The following is a 22,707-nucleotide window of genomic DNA, read 5'->3' on the forward strand; positions in this document are numbered from 1 at the left end:
TTGTCCCAGGGCTCCAGCACCCCAAACTCCAGGCTCAAATATCCCAAATTCCCAGTGATTGTCCCCAAGCTCCAAAAACCCAAATTCCCAATGATTGTCCCCAGGCTCCAGCACCCCAAATTCCAAGCTCCAATATCCCAAATTCCCAGCAATTGTCCCCTGTGTTCCACCATCCCAAACTCCCAGTGGTTGTCCCCAAGCTCCAAAAACCCAAATTCCCAGTGATTGTCCCCAGGTTCCACCACCCCAAACTCCCAGCGATTGTCCCGGGGCTCCAGCACCCCAAATTCCAGGCTCCAATATCCCAAATTCCCAATGATTGTCCCTTGGGTTCCACCATCCCAAAATCCCAGCGATTGCCCCCAGACTCCACCATCCCAAACTCCCAGTGGTTGTCCCCAAGCTCCACCGCCCCAAATTCCCAGTGACTTTCCCCAAGCTCCAAAAACCCAAATTCCCAGTGTTGTCCCCAGACTCCACCATCCTGAAATCCCAGTGATTATCCTGGGGCTCCACCGCCCCAAACTCCCAGTGTCGTCCCCAAGCTCCACCGCCCCAAACTCCCAGTGTCGTCCCCAAGCTCCACCACCCCAAATTCCCAGTGATTATCCTGGGGCTCCACCGCCCCAATTCCCAGTGGTTGTCCCCAAGCTCCACCGCCCCAAACTCCCAGTGTCGTCCCCAAGCTCCACCATCCCAAACTCCCAGTGTTGTCCCCAAGCTCCACCGCCCCAAACTCCCAGTGTCGTCCCCAAGCTCCACCATCCCAAACTCCCAGTGTTGTCCCCAAGCTCCACCGCCCCAAATTCCCAGTGGTTGTCCCCAAGCTCCACCACCCCAAACTCCCAAGTGTTGTCCCCAAGCTCCACCACCCCAAATTCCCAGTGATTATCCTGGGGCTCCACCACCCCAAATTCCCAGTGGTTGTCCCCAAGCTCCACCATCCCAGATTCCCAGTGATTATCCTGGGGCTCCACCGCCCCAAATTCCCAGTGGTTGTCCCCAAGCTCCACCGCCCCAAATTCCCAGTGGTTGTCCCCAAGCTCCACCACCCCAAATTCCCAGTGTTGTTTCCAAGCTCCACCGCCCCAAACTCCCGGTGTCTGTCCCCAGCAGGAGCTCCGGGTTTAATCTGATGCAGCCCCTCGGCACCGCCCAGTCTGGGGCTATTTGGGTCCAACCCAGCTGCCAGCTGTGACACTCGGGGACAGCCACTCCTGGATGTCCCAGCCCTGCCCTCGCCACCTGCAGCGAGGCACCGACCCAGGTAAGGCTCAGGCAGCTCCAGGGGCGGCAGCTGAGAGGCAGAAGAAGGTTTCCAACCCTCCTCTACCTCTGCAGCCCCAAAGGAATTGGGAAAAATCCGATATTTCCCCATATTCCGTTCCTGAGAACTCGGCAGGGCTGGGTCACATTTAAAGCAGAACTGAATTTATCTCATTTTCAGCCGTTTCCTGCTTCCCTGGGTGCTCTGAGAGCGCCATGAATTGTCATGTGAAGAATTGTTGGGTGAGGGGTGTTTGTTCCTTGGCAGGTGGGAATTTGGCACTCCCAGCCACGTCGCGGTGCGGTGACAATAATGACAATTAGCGGAGCGTGCAGCAGAGTGTTAATTTGTTAATTGCGAGCCGAAATCCCAAGCGGAGCCTGCGGAGCTCAGTCCCAGCCGCTATTCCCGGTTTCCCTGGGCAGGGCTCCGGGATATTTCCCTGGCCCGGGGAATTTCCCTGAATTCCTGGATCCCAAACCTTGCCAGGCGCGTTTTGTGCCCGTGCTGGCAGCTCAGAACTCCTGCGAGCCATTCCCGAGGAATGCTAATGAGGGTTTCATTCCTGGCATGGATCCGGAGGGAATTTGGGGAGGATGGAAGAGCGGCAGGTTTGGAGCTCTGCAGGGAAAGATGCAGGACAGACACAGAATTCGGGATGAGTCCTGCTGTTACTCTGCATTGTGCAGGAACGTTTTTATTATTAAAGGAATTTTCCTTTGGTTTTATACAAAAGGAAGTCCGTGAACAAATTCAGACCCTCCCCCTGTGCCAAGGTGAGAGTTTTCTCTGCTGTGGGTTCCTGGAGCACTTCAAGCTGCTGGAAGGACTTTTCTGTCATAGACCTCTTTTAAAATCGAAATTACAATAGAAATCCACGTTGAAAAATCAAGTCTGGATGGGGTTTGGGTTTTCATCCTCAGGGCAGCAGGGATGGGGGAGCAGCTCCAGGAGGCACCTCGGAGCCTGCCAGCCCCGGGAGCAGGGATGGGGACAGCCCTGACAACCCTCCCAGCTCACCAGAATATTGCAGGGAGCTGTCAAAGGGTGGGGAAAACATCCCAGACAGGAATGATCCCCGTTTCAGAGAGGGCTGAACACATGCAATCCTCTCCGTCTGCCTTAGGGGCTGAAGTGGAACACGGAGTTAGAGGATGGAAGCAAGGAGGAAAACGTGCTTTAAAAAAGCGATGCTGTGATTTTTGCTTTTAACTTAGAGCAGGGACAAAAGCAACCCCAAGCCCCCGAGGGAGGATGTGGGCTTACACCGTGGGCTTCACCGTCCTGCCCCACGTCGGAGGATTCCTTGGCTGGTTCCTGAACAGGAAGGAAATCCCAGCGTGGTACGAGAAGCTGAAAAAGCCCTCGTGGTGCCCGTCGCGCAGAGCGTTCCCCGTGGCCTGGACCATGCTGTACACGGGCATGGGGTGAGTGCTGCCTCCCGTCCTGCCCGCCTGGCACTGCCCTGCCAGGCTCTGCCCGGCTCTGGGGGCTCCTGGCCCCGCCAGGGGTGAGCCTGGCATGGCACAGCCTGGGGGGTGGCACTGGGCAGGGCCAGGAGCCACTTTGGTGGGACCGGGGAGGTTTGGGAGGAGTGAGGGACAAGGAATGGTGGAATGGAATAATGGAATAGCCTGAGATGCAAGGGGGTCATCCAGTGCAGCTCCTGGCCCTGCACAGACACCCCGAAATGACAGCCTGGGCATCCCTGGGATCCCAAAATGCCACCATGGGCATCCCTGAGATCCCAAAATCCCAACATGGGCATCCCTGGGATCCCAAAATTTCCCCCTGGGCATCCCTGGGATCCCAAAATGCCACACTGGGCAACCTCGAGATCCCAAAATGCCACCCTGGGCATCCCTGGAATCCTAAAATCCCACCCTAGGGATCCCAAAATCCCACTCTGGGCATCCCTGAGATCCCAAAATCCCACCCTGAGGATCCTAAAATCCCACTCTGGGCATCCCTGAGATCCCAAAATCCCACCCTGAGGATCCTAAAATCCCACTCTGGGCATCCCTGAAATCTCAAAATTTCCCCCTGGGCATCCCTGGGATCCCAAAATCCCACCCTGGTGATCTCTGGCATCCTAAAATGCCACCCTGGGCATCCCAAAATGCCACCCTGGGCATCCCTGGGGAGCTGTGGCAGCCTCGGGGCCGTGCCCATCCCTGAGGGAAGAACATTCCCTGACCTCCAGCCTAACCCTGCCCAGAGCTGCTCCCCGCTCCCAGCCAGCAGCTCGGTGCCCGGCGCGGCTCCTGCTGGGTGCCAACCTCTGCTGGGGACACCGCTGGTGCAGGAGGGACTCTGTCGGTGCCCGGGGTGGCAGCGGGCACCGACGGGTGTCCCTCCCCACAGCTACGCCTCCTACCTGGTGTGGAGCGACCTGGGGGGCTGCAGCAGCAAGGCCATCGTCCCCCTGGGGCTCTACGGGGCTCAGCTGCTGCTCAACTGGGCATGGCCACCCTTGTTCTTCGGTGCCCGCAACCTGAACATGGTAATGGGGCTTCCCTGCTGGTTTTGGGGCGCTTTGGGGTGTGCTGAGGGCAGTTGTGGGGCTGGGCAAGGGGGTTTAGCCCAGCTGCAGCCGCTGCTGCCCACGGACACGGGTATCAGCCCCCTGCAGCCTCGCCCCGCTCCGATACCGGGGTGGGGGATCGGGGATAGCGCCAGGGCTGCACCCCCCAGTTAAGGGTCCGGGCTGGGAGATAAAGCCCTTTGTGGGGTCACACCCTGAGTGACAGCAGCTCCGTGGTGTCCCTGCGGGGAGCAGCTCCCCGGGGCTTATCGGGCACAGCCAGGGCGCGGCCGGGCACTGCCACACCCGGGCTGGGCCAGCGGGCTCTGCCCCAGGTGCCACGGCCCGAGGGGACAGGGGCACAGCTGGGGATTCGTGTTCCCACCTGGATTTTGTCACCCAGGGGGTGAAAGGAGAGTTGGGGGGTTTGTTCAGTGGCCACCAGCACGAGCAGGTTGTGTCAGGTTGGCCACGGGCAGGGGGTTCATCTGCAGGATTCCATCGTGAGCAGAGAAAAGCGCATTAATTATTCATGGTGTGACACACTCGGGTGTGATCAGAGCCCAGGGACAGCATCCAGGGGGTTGGGGTCTCTCCAGTGGGGTAGGGGTCACTCAAGGGGGGTTGGGGTCACTCCAGTTGTGGTCACTCCAGTTGAGGTCTCTCCAATTGCGGTCACTCCAGTGCGAGCCCCCATCCCAGCCCCAGTTCCCCCATCCCAGCCCCAATTCCCCCATCCCAGCCCCAATTCCCCCATCCCAGCCCCAGTTCCCACATCCCAGCCCCAATTCCCCCATCTCTGCCCCATTTTCCCCCATCCCAGCCCCAATTCCCCCATCCCAGCCCCAGTTCCCCCATCCCAGCCCCAGTTCCCCCATCCCAGCCCCAATTCCCCCATCCTAGCCCCAATTCCCCCATCCCAGCCCCATTTCCCCCATTCTAGCCCCATTTCCCCCATCCCAGCCCCAATTCCCCCATCCCAGCCCCATTTCCCCCATCCCTGCCCCATTTCCCCCATCCCAGCCCCAATTCCCCCATCCCAGCCCCAGTTCCCCCATCCCAGCCCCAATTCCCCCATCCCAGCCCCAATTCCCCCATCCCAGCCCCATTTCCCCCATCCCAGCCCCAATTCCCCCATCCCAGCCCCAATTCCCCCATCCCAGCCCCAATTCCCCCATCCCAGCCCCAATTCCCCCATCCCAGCCCCATTTCCCCCATCCCAGCCCCAATTCCCCCATCCCAGCCCCATTTCCCCCATCCCAGCCCCATTTCCCCCATCCCAGCCCCATTTCCCCCATCCCAGCCCCAATTCCCCCATCCCAGCCCCAATTCCCCCATCCCAGCCCCAATTCCCCCATCCCAGCCCCTGTTCCCCCATCCCAACCCCAATTCCCCCATCCCAGCCCCAATTCCCCCATCCCAGCCCCAGTTCCCCCATCCCAGCCCCTGTTCCCCCACCCAGCCCCAATTCCCCCATCCCAGCCCCAGTTCCCCCATCCCTGCCCCATTTCCCCCATCCCCGCCCCAGCTCCCCAATCCCCAGCCCAGCTCCCCCATCCCCGGGCTGTTTTGGCCGTGTCCGAGCCGTGTCCGAGCCGTGTCCGAGCCGTGTCCCCGTGTCCCCAGGCCGTGATCGACGTGCTGTGCCTGGACGGGCTGGCCTTGGGCACGCTGTGCTCCTGGTACCGCATCAACCGGCTGGCAGCGCTGCTGCTGCTGCCCTACCTGGGCTGGCTGGCCCTGGCCACCTGCCTCAGCATCCGCGTCTGGAAGGACAACCCCGAGCACAAGTCGGGAAAAAGCGAATAAAAAAAAAAAATCCCATTTTTGTGCGGCTGAACTGTCCCCCAGCGCACCCAGGCGTAACAATTCCGGGCGTTCATTTTTTGGGATTTCCATCCTCCTCCTCCTCCTCCTCCTCGCAGCTCCGCGGTGAGATGTTTGCACCGTTCCTTCCGTCGTAGCGTTTTTTCCAGCAGGTTTGGTGGCTCCAAATCTGAATTTCATGGTGCCAGGTCAAATTCCAGCAGTCAAAGCATCTGGAATAATCCAGGCTGGGAACCCCTCACCACTGGCACGGTCCCCCGAGAGCAGAGCTTGGGCAAACACGAGGCAAATCCCATCTCCTCTGCTGGGACCAAGCCAAAATGGCCTCACCTCTGCACACCCAGTTTTTAAGAACTTACTTGATTTGGTTTTTTATTTTGTGAGTTTTTTTCTTTTTTTTTTTTTTTTTTTTTTTTTAATAAATGGATATTTTTAAAAGAAATTACTTGTTTTTTAAAGGAAATTACTTAATTTTAAAAATAATATATATTGGGGTTTTTTTAAGCTATTACTTGTTTTTTTAAAAAAATTATTTGATTTTTAAAATAAATTACTTGATTTTAAAAGAAATGATTTGATTTTTAAAATCATATATCTTGATTTTTTTAAAGATATTACTTGGTTTTTTAAAAGAAATTATTTTATTTTTAAATGAAATCACTTGTTTTTTTAAAGAACTTGTTTTTTTTTTAATGACTTGATTTTTTAAGAAAATATTTGATGATTAAAAAGACATTTCTCCATCTTTTTTTTGCTCTTTGTGCTATTGCTTCGTGTTCCTGTGTGCCCTAGCTTTCCCCTGGAAAGCTGAGCTCTGCTGTCTCCAGACAGAATTAATATCATTTTTAATTGCTAAAAGCACTAAATGCAAAGACAAGGGCCACGTGGATCTTCTCCCTGGCCCTGTAATTTGGGCTGTAATTAATTGGGTTGTGACTGGGGCTGTAATTGGGGGTGGGGGGTACCCCAGGGAGGGTGGGGGGGGCTCAGCTGGGGCTGTACCATAAATTGTATTTGCTTTGAATAAAACAAGCCATTGTTGTGGTTTTTTGGATAATAAATCAATAAATCCGAGTTATTCTGGCCGGGCTGGTTTGGGGTGAGGCTCCCAAAAGCTCCAGGCACCAAGGGAAGGGATTTGGGAAGGCTCCAGAGGTGGATTCGTGGTTGGGAGCGCATGGCCTGGGTGGGTTTGGAACTCCAAAGGTGCCCAGATCCCTCCTTGGGGACACCCCTGGGGACATCCCCGTGGGGAGACCTCCGTGCCACCAGCCCAGCTCCGAGGAGAGCAGGACAATTCCTGCCCCCGGGACCCCCAGCTCCCACCCAGCTGGATTTTGGGAGATGGATCCAGCTGGATTTTGGGAGACACTGAACGTTCCTGGGTCCAGCTGGATTTTGGGAGATGGATCCAGCTGGATTTTGGGGGACACTGAACGTTCCCGGATCCAGCTGGATTTTGGGAGATGGATCCAGCTGGATTTTGGGAGATGCTGAACGTTCCTGGATCCAGCTGGATTTTGGGAGACACTGAACGTTCCTGGATCCAGCTGGATTTTGGGAGATGGATCCAGCTGGATTTTGGGGGACACTGAACGTTCCCGGATCCAGCTGGATTTTGGGAGATGCTGAACGTTCCTGGATCCAGCTGGACTTTGGGAGATGATGAACGTTCCTGGATCCAGCTGGATTTTGGGAGATGCTGAACGTTCCTGGATCCAGCTGGATTTTGGGAGATGGATCCAGCTGGATTTTGGGGGACCCTGAACGTTCCTGGATCCAGCTGGACTTTGGGAGATGATGAACGTTCCTGAATCCAGCTGGATTTTGGGAGACACTGAATGTTCCTGGATCCAGCTGGATTTTGGGAGATGATGAACGTTCCCGGATCCAGCTGGATTTTGGGAGATGGATCCAGCTGGATTTTGGGGGACACTGAACGTTCCCGGATCCAGCTGGATTTTGGGAGATGGATCCAGCTGGATTTTGGGAGATGCTGAACGTTCCCAGATCCAGCTGGATTTTGGGAGACGCTGAACGTTCCCGGATCCAGCTGGATTTTGGGAGACACTGAATGTTCCCGGCTCCAGCTGGATTTTGGGAGATGGATCCAGCTGGATTTTGGGAGATGCTGAATGTTTCTGGACCCAGCACCACAGAACCACAAACCCCAGGAGCAGCCGGAATTTGTAGTCCCATGGAAAATCTGGGGATTCTCTCATTTGGATCCATTCTTTTTCCCCCTCCCTGGCTTGGGATTTCTTTCCCCAGGGCTGCTGCCAGCCCAGGGCTGCGTGTCCTGAGGAAAAGCTGCAGGAAAAGGCTCTGGAGCAGGAGCAGCCCCACAAAGCCCTGCCAGCAGCGCTGGTGACATCAAAAACTGCTGGGAAAAAAATCCCATAACACTTCAGGGCTTTTTTTCTGTGATACCACTGCACCAAAGGACAAATGTAAATTATTCCTCCCTCAAATGAAGGTGGGGTCTGGCTGCACGTTGGATTTGGGGGAATTTGGGCGGATTTTGGCTCTGCCCATCCTCTCCTCAGGGAACAGGGATGAGCAGGGCCATGCAGAGAGGGCAGGAGGGATTCCAGGAGCCTTTATCTCCTTTTGGAAAGGGAAGAGAATGATTTAAATCTCGTTTTAATTGATGGCTCCAGATCTGGCTCATACCTGCAACTCTTTAATAACATTTCCAATTAAATAGATGAATGCATATTTGATCAGCTTTCATAAATTGGGTCTATTTCCTCTTCCCACTTTTTTCTGCAGGCAATGGAGAATCTGAAATTAAGATTAATAGATTTTTTTTATCATGTGTGCCCATTTTCCCAGGTGCTGGGACTGGCTGCCTTGCTCTTGTTTTCCTTCCAGTTTCTCCTCCTCCCAGCCCACCTGTAAGTACAGAAGGAGCTTTTCTTTGCCTCCTGCCTCTCTCACAGGCAGCAAAAATAGCAAATATTCCTCCCTGTACTATCCAGAGCAACTTGAAATTAATTGGGAAAATTAAATTCAGTGAGACACCCTCCTGTATTAATATTTAAAGCATCATTTGGTGTATTTGCTGTTTAAACAGATACACCGAACCCCCTTGCATAAAAATAACTTTAATGACATTTCAAAGTCATCTGGAGGGTTTCTTGCCCAGACTGCAGCACAGCCCCAAACCAGCCTTGGTTTCACAGAATCCTGGAATTCTGGAATGGTTTGGGATGGATGGGAACTCAAGGATCATCCCAGGGACTCCTCCCACTGTCCCAGGCTGGTTCAAGCCCTGTCCAAGCTCATGTTTGTCCAGCCCCAACCCCAGATTTTCCTTTGGAATGAGAAAATAATCTTCCTTTCCTTTCCTTTCCTTTCCTTTCCTTTCCTTTCCTTTCCTTTCCTTTCCTTTCCTTTCCTTTCCTTTCCTTTCCTTTCCTTTCCTTTCCTTTCCTTTCCTTTCCTTTCCTTTCCTTTCCTTTCCTTTCCTTTCCTTTCCTTTCCTTTCCTTTCCTTTCCTTTCCTTTCCTTTCCTTTCCTTTCCTTTCCTTTCCTTTCCTTTCCTTTCCTTTCCTTTCCTTTCCTTCTTTCCTTTCTTCCTTTTTCCTTTCCCCTTTCTTCCTTTTTCCTTTCCCCTTTCTTCCTTTTTCCTTTCCAATTTCTTTTTCCTTTCCCCTTTCTTTCTTTTTCCTTTCCCCTTTCTTCCTTTTTCCTGTCCCCTTTCTTTTCCCTTTTCTCTTTCTTTTTCCTGTCCCCTTTCTTCCTTTTTCCTTTCCCCTTTCTTCCTTTTTCCTGTCCCCTTTCTTTTCCCTTTTCTCTTCCTTTTTCCTGTCCCCTTTCTTCCTTTTTCCTTTCCAATTTCTTTTTCCTTTCCCCTTTCTTTCTTTTTCCTTTCCCCTTTCTTCCTTTTTCCTTTCCCCTTTCTTTTCCCTTTTCTCTTTCTTTTCCCTTTCCCCTTTCTTCCTTTTCCCTTTCCCCTTTCTTTTTCCTGTCCCCTTTCTTTTCCCTTTTCTCTTCCTTTTTCCTTTCCCCTTTCTTCCTTTTTCCTCTCCCCTTTCCTTTTCCTCCCCACTTCCTTTTCCCTCTCCCCGCAGCTGTCTCAGCTCCCTGCTTTGCTGCTCCCTGCTTTGCTGCTCCCTGCTTTGCTGCTGCCTGCTTTGCTGCTGCCTGCTTTGCTGCTCCCTGCTTTGCTGCTGCCTGGAGCTGTCTCAAAGCACCCACCGAGGTGCCAGCCAGGCTTTGTCACCTCCGTGCAGGTGACACAGCTGCTCTGCCGGGCCCTGCCACTGCAGGACACAAATTCCTGCGCTCGGAGCTCTCTTCCCACCACAGCTGCTCGCAGGAGGCCGCAGCAGGAGCTGCAGGGAGCTGTCATTAACTCCCCGTTGGGATTTAATTAATTGGGGAGGCAGCAGCGCCTGCCAAGGCTCCTCGTGTGCCAGGCTGGGAATGGGGAGCCAGGGAGGCTCTGGATGGGAGGGTGGGGCAGTGCCCAGGTGAGGGCATCTCTCACCTGGGCTCAGCACAGCTGGAGCATCTTCCAGCAGGATTTGGGCACTGCCCAGGTCAACCCCGTGGGTTTCCAACCCTCCTTGAAACCTTTTTGGTCCTGAGGCAGGAGGAGAAGGTCAGGTGAGAACCCCAAAGGAAGGGAGGAAGGGAGGAAGGGAGGAAGGGAGGAAGGGAGGAAGGGAGGAAGAGAAGCTGTCGGTGTTTATTTATTTATTTGTCCCGTAGTTACAGCTGCAAAAAGCAGCAGGGGGCTGGCTGCCAGACAATGTCTCCAGGGAGACATTTGTTAGTGCCACCAGCTGTCCCCTCGGCATGGAGAGCACGGCTGAGCCGTGACTCACTCGGCCTGGCTCCTATTTCACTCTCCCATCTATCCCAAAATGTTCCTCTGGCCCCAAAATGCCATCAAAGCTCCTTTTTTTTTTTTTTTTTTTTTTAAATTTTTTTTGGCACAGCCTGTGGCAGGCAGGTGTGGGTGATGGGGAAAGGGAGCAGCCAGGTTAACTCTGGGAATTGCTGCTGCAAGGAGAGGGATGGCAGCGACCTGAGGGGACACGGGGCTGCAGAGATCCCTGGGGGGATAAAAGCCATGGGAGCGCTCCGAGGTGCCTCTGAAGCTGCTGAAGAAGCTGCTCTGGACTTGGATGGACGCAGGACCCTCAATATCCAAAATTCCAGCAGAGCCTGGAAGCTTCTCCCAGCACAGGCTGTCCCCTAGGAGCCGGGGAAGGGCCTGGAGAGCCCTGAGGGAGAATCCTGAGGGAGAATCCTGAGGGAGAATCCTGAGGGAGAATCCTGAGGGAGCTGGGAAGGGATTGGAGAGCCCTGAGGAGCTGGGAAGGGTTTGGAGAGCCCTGATGGAGCTGGGAAGGGTTTGGAGAGTCCTGAGGGAGCTGGGAAGGGTTTGGAGAGTCCTGAGGGAGCTGGGAAGGGTCTGGAGAGCCCTGAGGGAGCTGGGAAGGGTTTGGAGAATCCTGAGGGAGCTGGGAAGGGTTTGGAGAATCCTGAGGGAGCTGGGAAGGGGCTCAGCCTGGAGCAAAGGAGGCTCAGAGGGAATTTCTGGCACAGCCAGGGGGATTTGGGATCTCATCCCAGGGAACAGGGACAGGAGGAGAGGGAACAGCCTCAGGCTGTGCTGGGGAGGCTCGGGTTGGACACCAGCAGGAATTTCCTCATGGGAAGGGTTGGAAGGGGCTGCCAGGGGGGTTTGGAGTGCCCATCCCTGGAGGTGGCACGGAGAGCTCGGGGTGGCTCGGGCACAGCCTGGACTCGATGATCCCACAGGCATTTTCCAACCTCAGTGATCCTGGGATTTCATGAACAAATTCCGAGGCAGGTGGATAAAATATGAAATCAGTGGGGACAGGGACAGGTGGAGAGGAACCTCAACACAAACTCTGGCTGGCAGGTGCACAATTTGGGGTTCCCTGCGTGCTGCTGGGTGGCCCCTCCTGAGCCCCTGGGGACACATTTGGGGTCACAAGCAGCCAGCAGAGCCCTCACCCACCCCAGCTCCGACTCAGCAGCTCCGTGGTGCCCTTTTATATTTTTGGCTGCAGTGGGGGGAGGATCGTGGCTGCTCCAAGCACTGCCCTAGAAGGAGCTGGGGAGCAGCTGGGAAGGGCTGGGGAGAGGGGGAGCCTCGGTGCCACATTCCCCAGATTAGATTAGAGCTCAGCCCTCGGAGGGGCCAGGCTAAAGCTGCAGCAAAACTGGGACCCCAGCCATGAAGAGCTTCCAAAAATAAAGCAGAGTGGGTCAGAGGGATTGGAGAGGGGCTGAGATGCTGCTTGAAAATATCAGGATTAGGAGGAAATGAGCTGTCAGTCATTGGGAGAGGATTCCCACCCTAAAAGCAGCCCCTGAAATGTCAGAGGTGACAGCAATTGGAAAGGGGAGGTGGAATTTGAGCGTTGTCACCACACAGGAGGCAAAACACTACCCCTGCCCTGCAGGAAAGTATTTTAGGCTTAAAAATAAATAAAATCCTGCGCCGTGGAAGATCTATGTTCCATGGATAGGATGTCTTGAAATTTGTCAAATCCTCGGTTGGGCTGTCACCAGCTCTGTCACCTAAACAACACCACCTAAACAACAACTCATCAAAGGGGTGCTCTGTCCCCAAAACCTGCATCCAGGGTGGCACTAGGGAAAAGCTCCAAAGGATTTCCAGCCCAGCAAAGGCAGGGTGATGACAAGGGGGCTGGGAAGAGCAGCCAGGATTAATTATCTGTGATAATTTGTTATTAATTTTCTCTGATAATAAATGACCTGGCTGATGGCGTGGATTTATTTCACTTTGTGATGGTGCAGCCTCCTCCCAAGGCTCTGAAGAGCTGAATTTAACAGGATCACAAAGGCTGACTTGGCTCCAAAGCAGATATTCCCACTAATGTGATTTTTATGGAATTCCTCTTCTCCTCCTCAAACTAAGAGCAGGTTTTCCCACTAATACTGACTGAATACTCCATCAAATACAGGTGAATATTCCATATTTACTCAAAGTTTGCTGCTGGTGGGTTCTGAGCTAAGTGCAGAGCCCACATTGGCTTCCAGTGTGCTTTGATTCCAAAATCCTGCACAGCCACACTTTTCCCACTTCCTTTGCCCCATGGCATGGCCAGGATTGGTCCCTGGGAAAACCTCACCCAGGTTTTTAATTAAACTCAGCTCAGGCAGGATTGATACAAACTGAAAATGATTGAAATTAATGAGACGCTGGGATAGTTTCATATAACCCTGAGGGGAACAAAAAAGAGAGGGAACAACCCCTCCAGCCCAGATCTATCCCAGTGCACTGGGAACTTCTGGAACACTCAGGCAACGGGGAGGAAAATGCAGAACAATGGGAGAAGCAGCACTGCTGCCCACTGGGAATTCCAGCTGCACTTTCAAACATCTGGGAGAAGGTTCTGGTTGGGATTTACAGCTCCAATGAGGAGATTTCCCCCTCAGAGTCCTGCTCGAGCAGGGTGGGAGGAACCACAGGATGCTCCAGGTGATCCAGGAAGCCAAACCCACCAAAACCAGAGATTTTCCAGCAAAACAGCCACGACCCCTTCTCCTCTTGCCTGAGCCAGGCCAGGCTGAGCTGGTCCTTCAAGGTCAGCCGTGGAATCCACTGGCAGAGGAGGGAGAGGCTGTGAGAGCAGGGAGTGCCCCGTGCCAGCCATCCATCACCCCACAGGATAAATACACGCTGGAGCTCCCAGGATTTTCCATCAGGGAAAATGATGGGCTCATCCCGCCCACTGAGAAGTTGTCACTTGGTTTGAAATTCAAAGGGGAGCAAAAGGGGCTGCTGAAAGGAGCTGGAGAGAGCAGGGGAAGGAGGTGACACCGGAGAGCCCTGGGTCACCCAACCCTGTCCAGCCCCTGCCGCCGCCGCCGCTTTGTTCCATATTTAGTTCCTGACAGCTGTGCCTGGGGCAGGAACTCCCAGCTCTGTTTTCCCTCCTCCCTCGGCTCCCAGAGCTCTCAGAATTTTCTCTTTCTCTCTCCCAGTGGCCACAGCTCAGTCCCAGTGCCCTGGGGAAGATGGCAGAGAAGCAGGAGGAGCCCAGCAATGCCCAGAACGGGGAACCCGACAACGCCGAGGAGGGCGAGGGGAAGAAGAAGAAGGTGAAGAGGGAGGACCTGCCACCCTTTGAGATTGTGACAGGGTAAGAGATTGGGATTTAAATGTGAAACTGGGGGAGTTCAGTGAGCTCTGTCCCAGCTTTTAGGTCGGGCAACACAAGCAGCATCTCCCGACAGTGCGTTTCTGAGGAGTCTGAAATGGTTTGGATTTGTTGGGGGGTTTTGTTCTAAGTTTTGCTGACTTTTAGAGGATGGACTCCCAGCAGGCAGGCACAGAAGTGCACTTGTTTTATAGGAACTGTTTCTGCAGTGCTGGTTGCCTCCCAGCCCCGCTGATGGGATGGGGATGGAGGTGTTGGCTTTGATGAGAGCTGGGTATTGATTTCTTGCTGTGATCAATGGCTCTTGTCTGAGAGTTTCTCCACCTGTGGATCAGGAAAAATACCCCTGCTATGGCTGATTGGCTTGATGGGCCTGAGGGACAGATTTTTCAAGAGACCTAAAGGTTCACATTTTCGACAGCTCCACAGCCACAGCTGGAACCTGACTTTCATAAAGAAACCAAAAAGCCCAACTTGCAGAAAGGCTCCAAAACAAGAGGCAGTTTTGAAGGCAGCAGGGCAGCAGGGAGCCTGGCCTTTGGAAAAGCAAGATATCACTGGTGGGAGCTGAACTCTCAGCCATAATTGACAGCTGCAAGTAGGAAAAGCCCTGAGTGTCTGCTCCCTCCAAATGCTCCCTGGAGGAGCAGCAGGATGAGTCCTTCTCCCCTCATATTTCCCTTATCAGTCACCAAAGGAGTGTCCCAGCAAATAAATCGACCCCTGGTTTTTTTCCAGCCCCTTAAAACTAAAGCTCAGGCCTCCAAAACATCCCCTGGAATCCTTCTGCCTGTGCCATGGGCTCTGCAGGTGAAATTTGGCTGCCTGCTCTGACCAGGAGGAGTGAGGCAGGACAGCACCCCTGCCACAAAACTGGGTTCCATTCCTGCTCAGGGGAGGAAAAATCTCCATTCTTTTCTCAAAATGTGACTGCTGTGAAAAAAAAACCCTTCTTGGGGTGGTCTCTGTCCCACAGAATCATAGAAATAAATGATTAGCAGTGGCTTTTGAGGAAAGAACATCGCTCTGCTAGGAATAGAGCTAAGGCACCCAAAATTGTGGATATAAACCACTGGGCCAAGTCCTGAACACTTAAGACATGTCCTAAAATGAATTTTAATGAGGAAATTGGGTTTTCTAGCCTTGGAGGGCTCAGTTGGAAATGCTGAGGGACTGAGCAGGATGTCCAAGCCTCCCTGCTCAGCCCAAGGCCCTGGGCTAAGCATGGCTGGAAAACTTCCTTAGCACCATCCTGCAATGAAATCCTTTCTTGGAATGCCACGGGTGCTCCAGGATTCGACAGGATTTTCCACCCTGCAAAGGGGAGAGTGAGGAAGTGAAGCAGAAATCCTAAAGGACCCCCAGAGAGGTCCGGAAAGGCCAGGGATGTTTTAGTTCCATTTGAAGGAGGACACCAGGAGATCAGGCCAGGCCTTGACCTGGGATTGCCACGAGGGTTTTCCAATGATTTACAAATTCCCAGGCAGGCAAGGCAGTTATGGGAGTGATGAGGAAACACAAGTGCAGCCAGGGAGGAAGCACTTAAACCCAATTAACGTTGCATTTCATCTTCAGCCCTTGGATTAGGGGCATCTCAGGACTCCCAGCCAAATTCTCACTCTGCTGCTTACAGCTCCAGGAGGAGTCTGGCTTCCAGGAAACACTGGCAAGCCAAATACTCTTTTTAAGAATATTATCCTTTTTTTTTTTTTTTGGCTGAACACAGCCTGTAATCCCATTCCGGGAGCATTTCCTGCCACATTTATTTCCGCTTTCCCCAGGTGTAAATGAGGAATAATTCCTTGTCAGCCTTTTAGATAATGCACATTTTTATTTCCTCATTAGATGTTTTCCTTCTCTCCTGTGTGACAGTGCCAGGGTTGCACTGGGTAGCTGCTCTTTCCTCCAGCCCACCTGATTTCAGCAACTTCAATCCCAGATTGAAGATTCTGTCTCAAAATTCAATATTTTTTTTGTCTCAATATGATCTATCACTTTGCTGCCCAGGGAAACCTGATAAATTAGGTTGGAGCATTTAGAAATCCCTAAAAAATGTCATTTAATGATGCTTTTTACAGGGGAGATTTCAATATTGACCGTTCCTATCCTCAGGTGAGCTGTGCCACCCCAACCTGGTGTCAGAGCAGGGGTTTATATTGAGAATATGAAGGAATCCAATGCCTTTGAACAGTTTTTAAATTATTTCCATAAACATTTTCACTCTCCACAACCCCCTGACAGGAGGTTGGAGCCAGGTGGGGATCAGCCTCTTCTCCCAGAGGGGAAATGGCCTCAAATTGTGTCAGGGGAGAACATCAGGAGGAATTTATTCACAGCAAGAGCTGCCAGGCATTGGAATGGGCTCTGAGTGTTGTTTCTATTCCTTATTGGAATGTTATAAATGGAACTAATGCAGATTCCAAAGTGCTGGGAGCAGAATGGAGGTGAACATCCCAGCTAAGCCCAGGCACACGCCGAGATAAGCAATCAAATCCATCAGGAAGGGCTGGCTAATTGCAGCTCCCAGTCAACCCAGCCTGAGTCAATCCATCCTGGAGCAGGCTGCTGCTGCTTCAGCTGTTCCATGAAAACCCAGAGCCAACCTCGTCACTGCTGTGAGCCCTTTGCTGTCAGAGTTAAATCAGGGATGAAATTCCCTGTGCCTCGGATGTATTTAAAAACCTGATGTTACTGTGAAACCACTCATTGCAGACATCGCTCTGGAATGGGTGTCTCACGTCTGCCCTTCAAAAAAATGATTCATTAAAGAATTTTTAGCCAAAGAAGCACCCATTATTCAGGATACCAAGCAGGAAATGTGCTATTCTTGGAACCACGTGTGTTTTTTCCCCACTTTCCCATCCCTTTCCCTTCCCATCTCCATGGGATGTTCCACCACGAGGTGATCTTGGAGTCACAAAAGGGAAGAGGTGGACAATCAATTAGAAGAGTAGGTGAAGTTTATCAGTAGGGACTCAAGCAGGAAATCCACATTTTCACAGCAAAGTTGGATTTGATCCTGGATATTTTACAACCTAAACCTTGGAACACAGAAATCAAGTGATTTGTCCACAGGATCTGGGTCATGGTAGGAGCGACCCAAAAGTGTGACCCTTAGCTAAATCTGCCTCTGAGCCTCCTCTCCGCTCTGCTCTGCTCCCCCAGGGAACGCCTGCCAGCCATCTTCTTCAAATTCCAGTTCAGGAACGTGGAGTACAGCTCGGGCAGGAACAAAACCTTCCTGTGCTACGTGGTGGAGACGCAGGGCAAGGAGCCGGCGACCAGCCGGGGCTACCTGGAGGACGAGCACGCGGCCGCGCACGCCGAGATGGCTTTCTTCAACACCATCCTGCCCACGTGCCAGGCGGGCGCCCGCCACGACGTCACCTGGTACGTGTCCTCCAGCCCCTGCGTCACCTGCGCCCAGAGGATCTGCGAGGCCCTGCGCAAGAACAAGGGGCTGCGCCTCACCATCATGGTGGGCAGGCTCTTCATGTGGGAAGAGCCCGAGATGCAGGCGGCCCTCAGGAGCATGAAGGAGGCCGGCTGCAAGCTGAGGATTATGAAGCCTCAAGACTTTGAGTATGTCTGGAAGAACTTTGTGGAGCAGGAGGAAGGGGAGGAGGCCAAGTCCTTCGTGCCCTGGGAGGATATTCAGGAGAACTTCCAGTACTACGAGGAGAAGCTGGCGGAGATCTTGCACTGAGGCTCAGGTGAGCGAGGGGGTCACTCATTAACTCCCCTCTCTTTAATTTGGGTTCCAATTTCTCTTACTGCCAGCTGAATATTGCTAATAATCCCAGGCAGTGGGTTTCCTCTTCCAGGGGTTCCCCCACAGCACATTCCTAAGGGATTTAGTGCTTTTCTGTCTTCTCCTCCAGGAATAAAGAATAAAAAGGTTCCAGGGCCACCAGAACACCTCCCTGTTCCCCACAGGGATGATGTTCAGGACAACGGGGAGAGGAATGGAGATTGAAGGGGATTTAACTCACACCCCAAAGTCTAAAAAACACCAGTAAAGGAAATCCCAGTGGTTGCAGAATTCCCTCTTCCTTTTCAGTCACCTCTGAGTCTCTGGGACGTCTCTTTTTCCCTCCCCAGGATCAGAAAGGATCCATGAAGAGATGTGACAGACCCGGACCCGTGGGACAGTCCTGCTTCCCAAAGCTTTGATTCCAGCAGGATGGAGAACCAGCCTCTGGGAGACAAGGCCCTGTGGGACTCCAAACACACACACACACACAACAGACCTCTGGTGTTTGGGATTTTTTTGGGTGTTTTTTGTTCCTCCCCCTCCCTGCCCCAACCAAACCCATGCTGTGGTGAAAGGGATGGTAGTGATCCACAGGCAGGCTGTGGGATCATATTCTGGGAATATTTCATGGGAAGAGACCTTAGAACAAAGCTGCTGGTTAGATAAATGCATTAGAAAGGGGAAAAGAAAGGGATTTAAGGTGAAAAAGATTTCTCCCTCTGTTCTCCTCAATAGTCAGAGCTGTGATTTAATTCAGGGCCAACAGCTCTCTTCCAAATCATGATGGAGCCCAAGAATTTGATATCAAACAATGTTGTCTGGGATATAAACCTGGGAAAAGCAGAGTGAAATAAAATGGGAAGCCATTGCAAAAGTCAAAACACTGTTTATTCCTTCTTCTCTACTTGCAAGAAGTCCTAAATTGAACCTGACAAGTCTGAGTTCAAGGGCATCCCGGGACAGCCACACAGGGAATATTTTCTAGCTGGGAAGGGAGAACTAAATGCCAAAAAAATTTCCAGAGTACACACAAGTGTTGGAGAGCAGGATTAGTTTCCATGTAAAACAAAGCTCACGGGGATGCCATGAGTAAGGAACCAGAAAAACCCAGACACAAATCAGGGGAAAGACTGAATCCATGAGCAGCCTCAGTGCCTGTTCTGGATCAGCTCACTGCTCCAAATTCCTCTTTGTGGTTTTTCCCAGCTACAGCAATTCCCCACCAAACAGGTCTACAAAATATGGGCAAGGAACAAGGAGAGTAAGGATAGGGAGATCTTAAAGACAAATGGGATTTGCAGCAGCAAAAAGCCCCACAGAATTGAGTAACCCAGTCCTTCCCAAGGAATCCAACTGGGAACCCTGTCATGTTACAAAATTCCCCACTCTTGTGTTCCATTTTTATATTTCTTCAACACACCTGGCACTTTTCTGGGCATTGAGAATGACAGAAATCCAAAAGATTTGTTATTGTGGGAGGGTTTAGAAACCAAACATGAAGGGAAAATCTGTGGCAGCTCCTCAGTTCTGGAACAAACTCTTCCAAGTCAGGAGTTTTCCACGGATCTCAGGAAGCAGGGGTGGTATTGATTTGCTTTTGTTTTGGGTGACAAACACCAACCTTTGTGTAACACCTGAACTACAAATGCAACAAAGAAATGTGAAAATCCCACCTTCAGGTCCATCCTGTGAGTTTTTAGAGCACATCAGCCTGTTTGGATCCTCACCAAACAGAGCTCTGCAGACTGTAAATTATAGAGATGCTGAATAAAACACACCCGCCAGGTGTATTGACCCCCCTCCAGCAATCCCAGCCTGTCCCCAGAACAGCCACAGGTACAATGCAACAGCAGGGCACTCTTTATTTCACATCCCAGCATGATCCTGAGTGAGCACCATCTCAGCAAACCAAATTTGTGACCGGAAGGGAGAAATGAAACCGTTCCAGCTGTGAGAACAGGTGAGTGACCCCGGTGCCAGGCAGGGCATCGCAAAGAGAACAAAGCAGAGGTGCCAGCGCTGCCCGGGGCAGCTCATCAGCACCAAGCCAAAGAGAAACAAACCCACGAGCAGCGGCTCCGTTGCCTGCGCGGAGCCCCAGTGACACCTGGTGGCTGCAGGGACACGCTGGGAGCTCCCCAGGGTTTTCACAGCGCCGCTGCCTCCTGCTAATTAACAGCCCAAATGAACTTCTCTGGAGCTTGTTGCTGCTGGAAGCCCCTGTCACTGTCACACGAGTGAGTGACACACGAATGCAGAACGTGCTCCACACACAGGTCCCCCCGCCTTGTCAGTTCACAGGTTCTGATGCCAAAATTGGGGGAAGTGGGGATCTTCGTTCTGCTCACAGGCTGTAAACTGTGATCTTGATGTCAGTGTTCTCAAACACCTCCTCAAGGATGGCTGACACCTTTTCCCACTGCAGGCCGTCCAGTCCACATCCAATCCTGGAAGATAAAGCACCAGAAGAGCTTTGTTGGGCCTTGTGCTGTGCCCAACCAGCCCTGGCAGCAGCTGCAGTTTGAGGTGGCCAAGCCACAGCTCCCCATAAACCCACAGGACGTGGGGAGAACAAGGAAATAAATGCACAGGGAAATGCAAATTAGATTTTTGAACAGAGGAGCTGGATAGAGGTGGAAGCTTGAATTCTTATTTCACAGCAGGGGATCATCCCTCAGACATCCTTATAGAAATTAAACACCTAAGCATTGGCATCCAGCTCCTGAGCCCCTCACCTGGGCATGGAGATGTCGGTGACTCCGTTGTTCAGGCAGTGAGCTTTCATGGCTTCCAAGCTCTTCTGCATGCTCTCATACGTGGGCTTGTGAGAAACCTTCTGCTTTGTAATCTACAGAAAAACAGAAAAGCTCAGCTGGGCCTTGGGCATGACCCCTGCAAACTTCTGTGTGTTAAAAATGCTGGCACAAAACACACGTTCCCTGATACCCCAAAACTCCACACCCAGAGTTGCTTCTGTGGAAGGACCTGAGCAAGGAACATTTCACAGCTTAAAACACCCAAATTTAGCAGCCAGTTCTGTCCATGTAAAGTTGAAATGCAGATGCACACAACAGCTTGGCTGCTCCTCACAGGCAATGGTTAAGGACACATCTCTTAGAGAGAGGAACATTCCAGAAACTCCCTTCCAGTGCCCCAAGGGAGCCAACAAGACACAGACTATTTATTTTCAAGGGTCTGGAGTGACAGGACAACAGGAATGGCTTCACATTGCCAGTGGGCAGGGTTAGATGGGATATTAGGAAGGAATTGTTCCCTGTGAGGGTGGCGACGCCCTGGCACAGGCTGCCCAGAGCAGTTGTGGCTGTCTCATCCCTGAGGTGAACAAGGCCAGGCTGGACAGGGCTTGGAGCACCCTGGGATAAGGGAAGGTGCCCCAGCTCAGGATGAGATTTAAGACCCCTTCCCATCCCAACCATTCTGTGATTCCCTGATCCCATGAACACAACCAAAACCCCCACAGCTATCAATCCCTGATATGTGACACACTTTAACTCCAGGGAGGTGTCCCAGTGCCAGCCCAGCACTTACCAGGTAGTAAATGTAGCGCTCATCCCTCTGCAGAACCGCCACCTCCCCTGTCTTCTTCTCTAAAGCACAAAAATCAAGGTTTTTTTAAAACAGCCACACTCCATAACCCCAAGCAGCTCCAACACTCTCCCTGCTGGAAATCAGGAGCTCCTTCAGGCCCCACTCACTTTGATCCAGGAGCTCCTGGACGCCTCCAAACTTCTTCTTGAAGAGCACGGCGATGCCGGCGCCCATGCGGCAATCCTCGCTGATGCAGTGGGCCAGGGCGTCCGTGCCCGGGCACGAGAACAGGTCCCCCTTCACACACCTGATCTGCAGGGCAGGGGCAGCAAAACCTCCTCAGAGGGCACACAGGGCTCTGCTGAGCAGGGGCTGGGCAGCAAGAGGGGCAGGGTTTGAGTTTGCTGTGCAGGGTGGAAGTGTTTGAGCTGGCACGGGCTACAAACCCAAAGGAGGGAATTGCAAACCCCACGTGTGGAATTGCAAACCCCACAGGCAGAACTACAAACCAAATTCACAGCATTACAACTCCAACTCAGAGAATAACAAACCCAATATAGAGAATTACAAACCCACTACAGAGGATTGCAAACCCACAACAGAGGATTGCAAACCCCATAGACAGAATTACAAACCCACTACACCTTCTCAACAAGACCATTTATAAGCATCACGGTGCCAGCTCAGCAGGTAATCTTACAAAATCAAAGCTTAAAAGGGTAATTATGTGATGGGGAGCACAGCTGGATTAGTGAAACCCCTCCAGCAGCACCAGTCTCAAGGTGCTCAGGCAGGCAGGTGAGCTCTGTGCTGCTGCACAGCATCTACCCCACTGACATTACACACAAAAAGCACATTGAATTCAGCACTGGCAGCCACTTTTGCTCTCAAAAGCTGCAGGATGCAGCCAGTGCCGTGCTGTCAAGACTATAATGAGGGGATGGCCTCTTTGAACAGACAATAATAATCCCATGTAACCCATTTCCTACGCACTCTCTCCTCCTGATCCTTGGAGAAGTGGGTGGCCATGGTAACGTGGGGTATGGAGAAGACTCCTGCGGCTGGAAAGATGAGAGAAAAACAATTATTAGGAACCTCAAGCTAGGCAGTAAGAGTGTGTTAGAGGGGGCAAGGCTGAGCCTAACTGATCTTTGACAGTGGGACAACCATGACACCCCTGAACATCCCCGGTCCTGCTGCGCCTACAGGTCCGGCCCGGGAGGAGGCCGCGGCCGCGGGTCACCGCAGCATGAGCACCCCCAGGCTGCCGCCCTCCTCCTCATCACCATTACCACCCTCCTCCTCCTCCTCCTCCTTCCCCTCCCATCCCTCAGGGCCACTCGGCCGCCGCACCCGCGGGGCGCACAGCGATCAACCGGGCCGGGCCCACGGCCTGCGCCACGCCGAGCCTGCCCAGCACCGCCCACATCGCTCCGGCCGAGCCGCAGGGGCGGCCCCGCCCCACGGCCGCGCCGCCTCCGCCGGCACGGCGGCTCCGCCTCGGGACGGCATTGGCGGTACCGCCTCAGCCTCGGCGGCTCCGCCTCGCGGGCGAAATGGCGGATGCCCACACGGCGGTATCGCCTCACAGAACACGGCGGTAATGCCGCAC

At 52.8% G+C, this 22,707-nt stretch overlaps 3 protein-coding genes across 4 annotated transcripts; 2 read left to right on the forward strand and 1 right to left on the reverse strand.

Moving 5' to 3' along the window:
• Positions 1-1,196: 1,196 nt before the first annotated feature.
• Positions 1,197-6,026, forward strand: TSPO2 (translocator protein 2). Of its 2 annotated transcripts, none has more exons than XM_085561195.1 (4): positions 1,197-1,267; positions 2,485-2,694; positions 3,632-3,770; positions 5,418-6,026. In XM_085561195.1, the coding sequence occupies exons 2-4, from the start codon at positions 2,522-2,524 to the stop codon at positions 5,598-5,600; spliced, it is 495 nt and encodes a 164-aa protein (XP_085417321.1). In that variant the 5' UTR covers positions 1,197-1,267; positions 2,485-2,521; the 3' UTR covers positions 5,601-6,026. The 2 variants fall into 2 exon arrangements, with proteins under 2 accessions (XP_085417321.1, XP_085417320.1); XM_085561194.1 differs by having other exon boundaries at positions 2,490-2,694.
• A 7,591-nt stretch (positions 6,027-13,617) lies between these two features.
• Positions 13,618-18,427, forward strand: APOBEC2 (apolipoprotein B mRNA editing enzyme catalytic subunit 2). Its single transcript, XM_021542645.4, has 3 exons — positions 13,618-13,774; positions 16,958-17,505; positions 17,894-18,427. Exons 1-2 carry the CDS (start codon positions 13,650-13,652, stop codon positions 17,496-17,498), a joined length of 666 nt encoding a protein of 221 aa, XP_021398320.3. The 5' UTR covers positions 13,618-13,649; the 3' UTR covers positions 17,499-17,505; positions 17,894-18,427.
• A 956-nt stretch (positions 18,428-19,383) lies between these two features.
• On the reverse strand, positions 19,384-22,539 carry OARD1 (O-acyl-ADP-ribose deacylase 1). The gene is made up of 6 exons (XM_021542646.4): positions 22,449-22,539; positions 22,089-22,156; positions 21,263-21,407; positions 21,096-21,154; positions 20,282-20,394; positions 19,384-19,993 (listed from the first exon to the last, which is right to left on the reverse strand). The coding sequence occupies exons 1-6, from the start codon at positions 22,522-22,524 to the stop codon at positions 19,891-19,893; spliced, it is 564 nt and encodes a 187-aa protein (XP_021398321.2). The 5' UTR covers positions 22,525-22,539; the 3' UTR covers positions 19,384-19,890.
• Between the last annotated feature and the right edge of the window lie 168 nt (positions 22,540-22,707).

Source organism: Lonchura striata, chromosome 26, assembly GCF_050655825.1.
Source record: "Lonchura striata isolate lonStrDom1 chromosome 26, ASM5065582v1, whole genome shotgun sequence".
Lineage (NCBI taxonomy): Eukaryota > Metazoa > Chordata > Aves > Passeriformes > Estrildidae > Lonchura > Lonchura striata.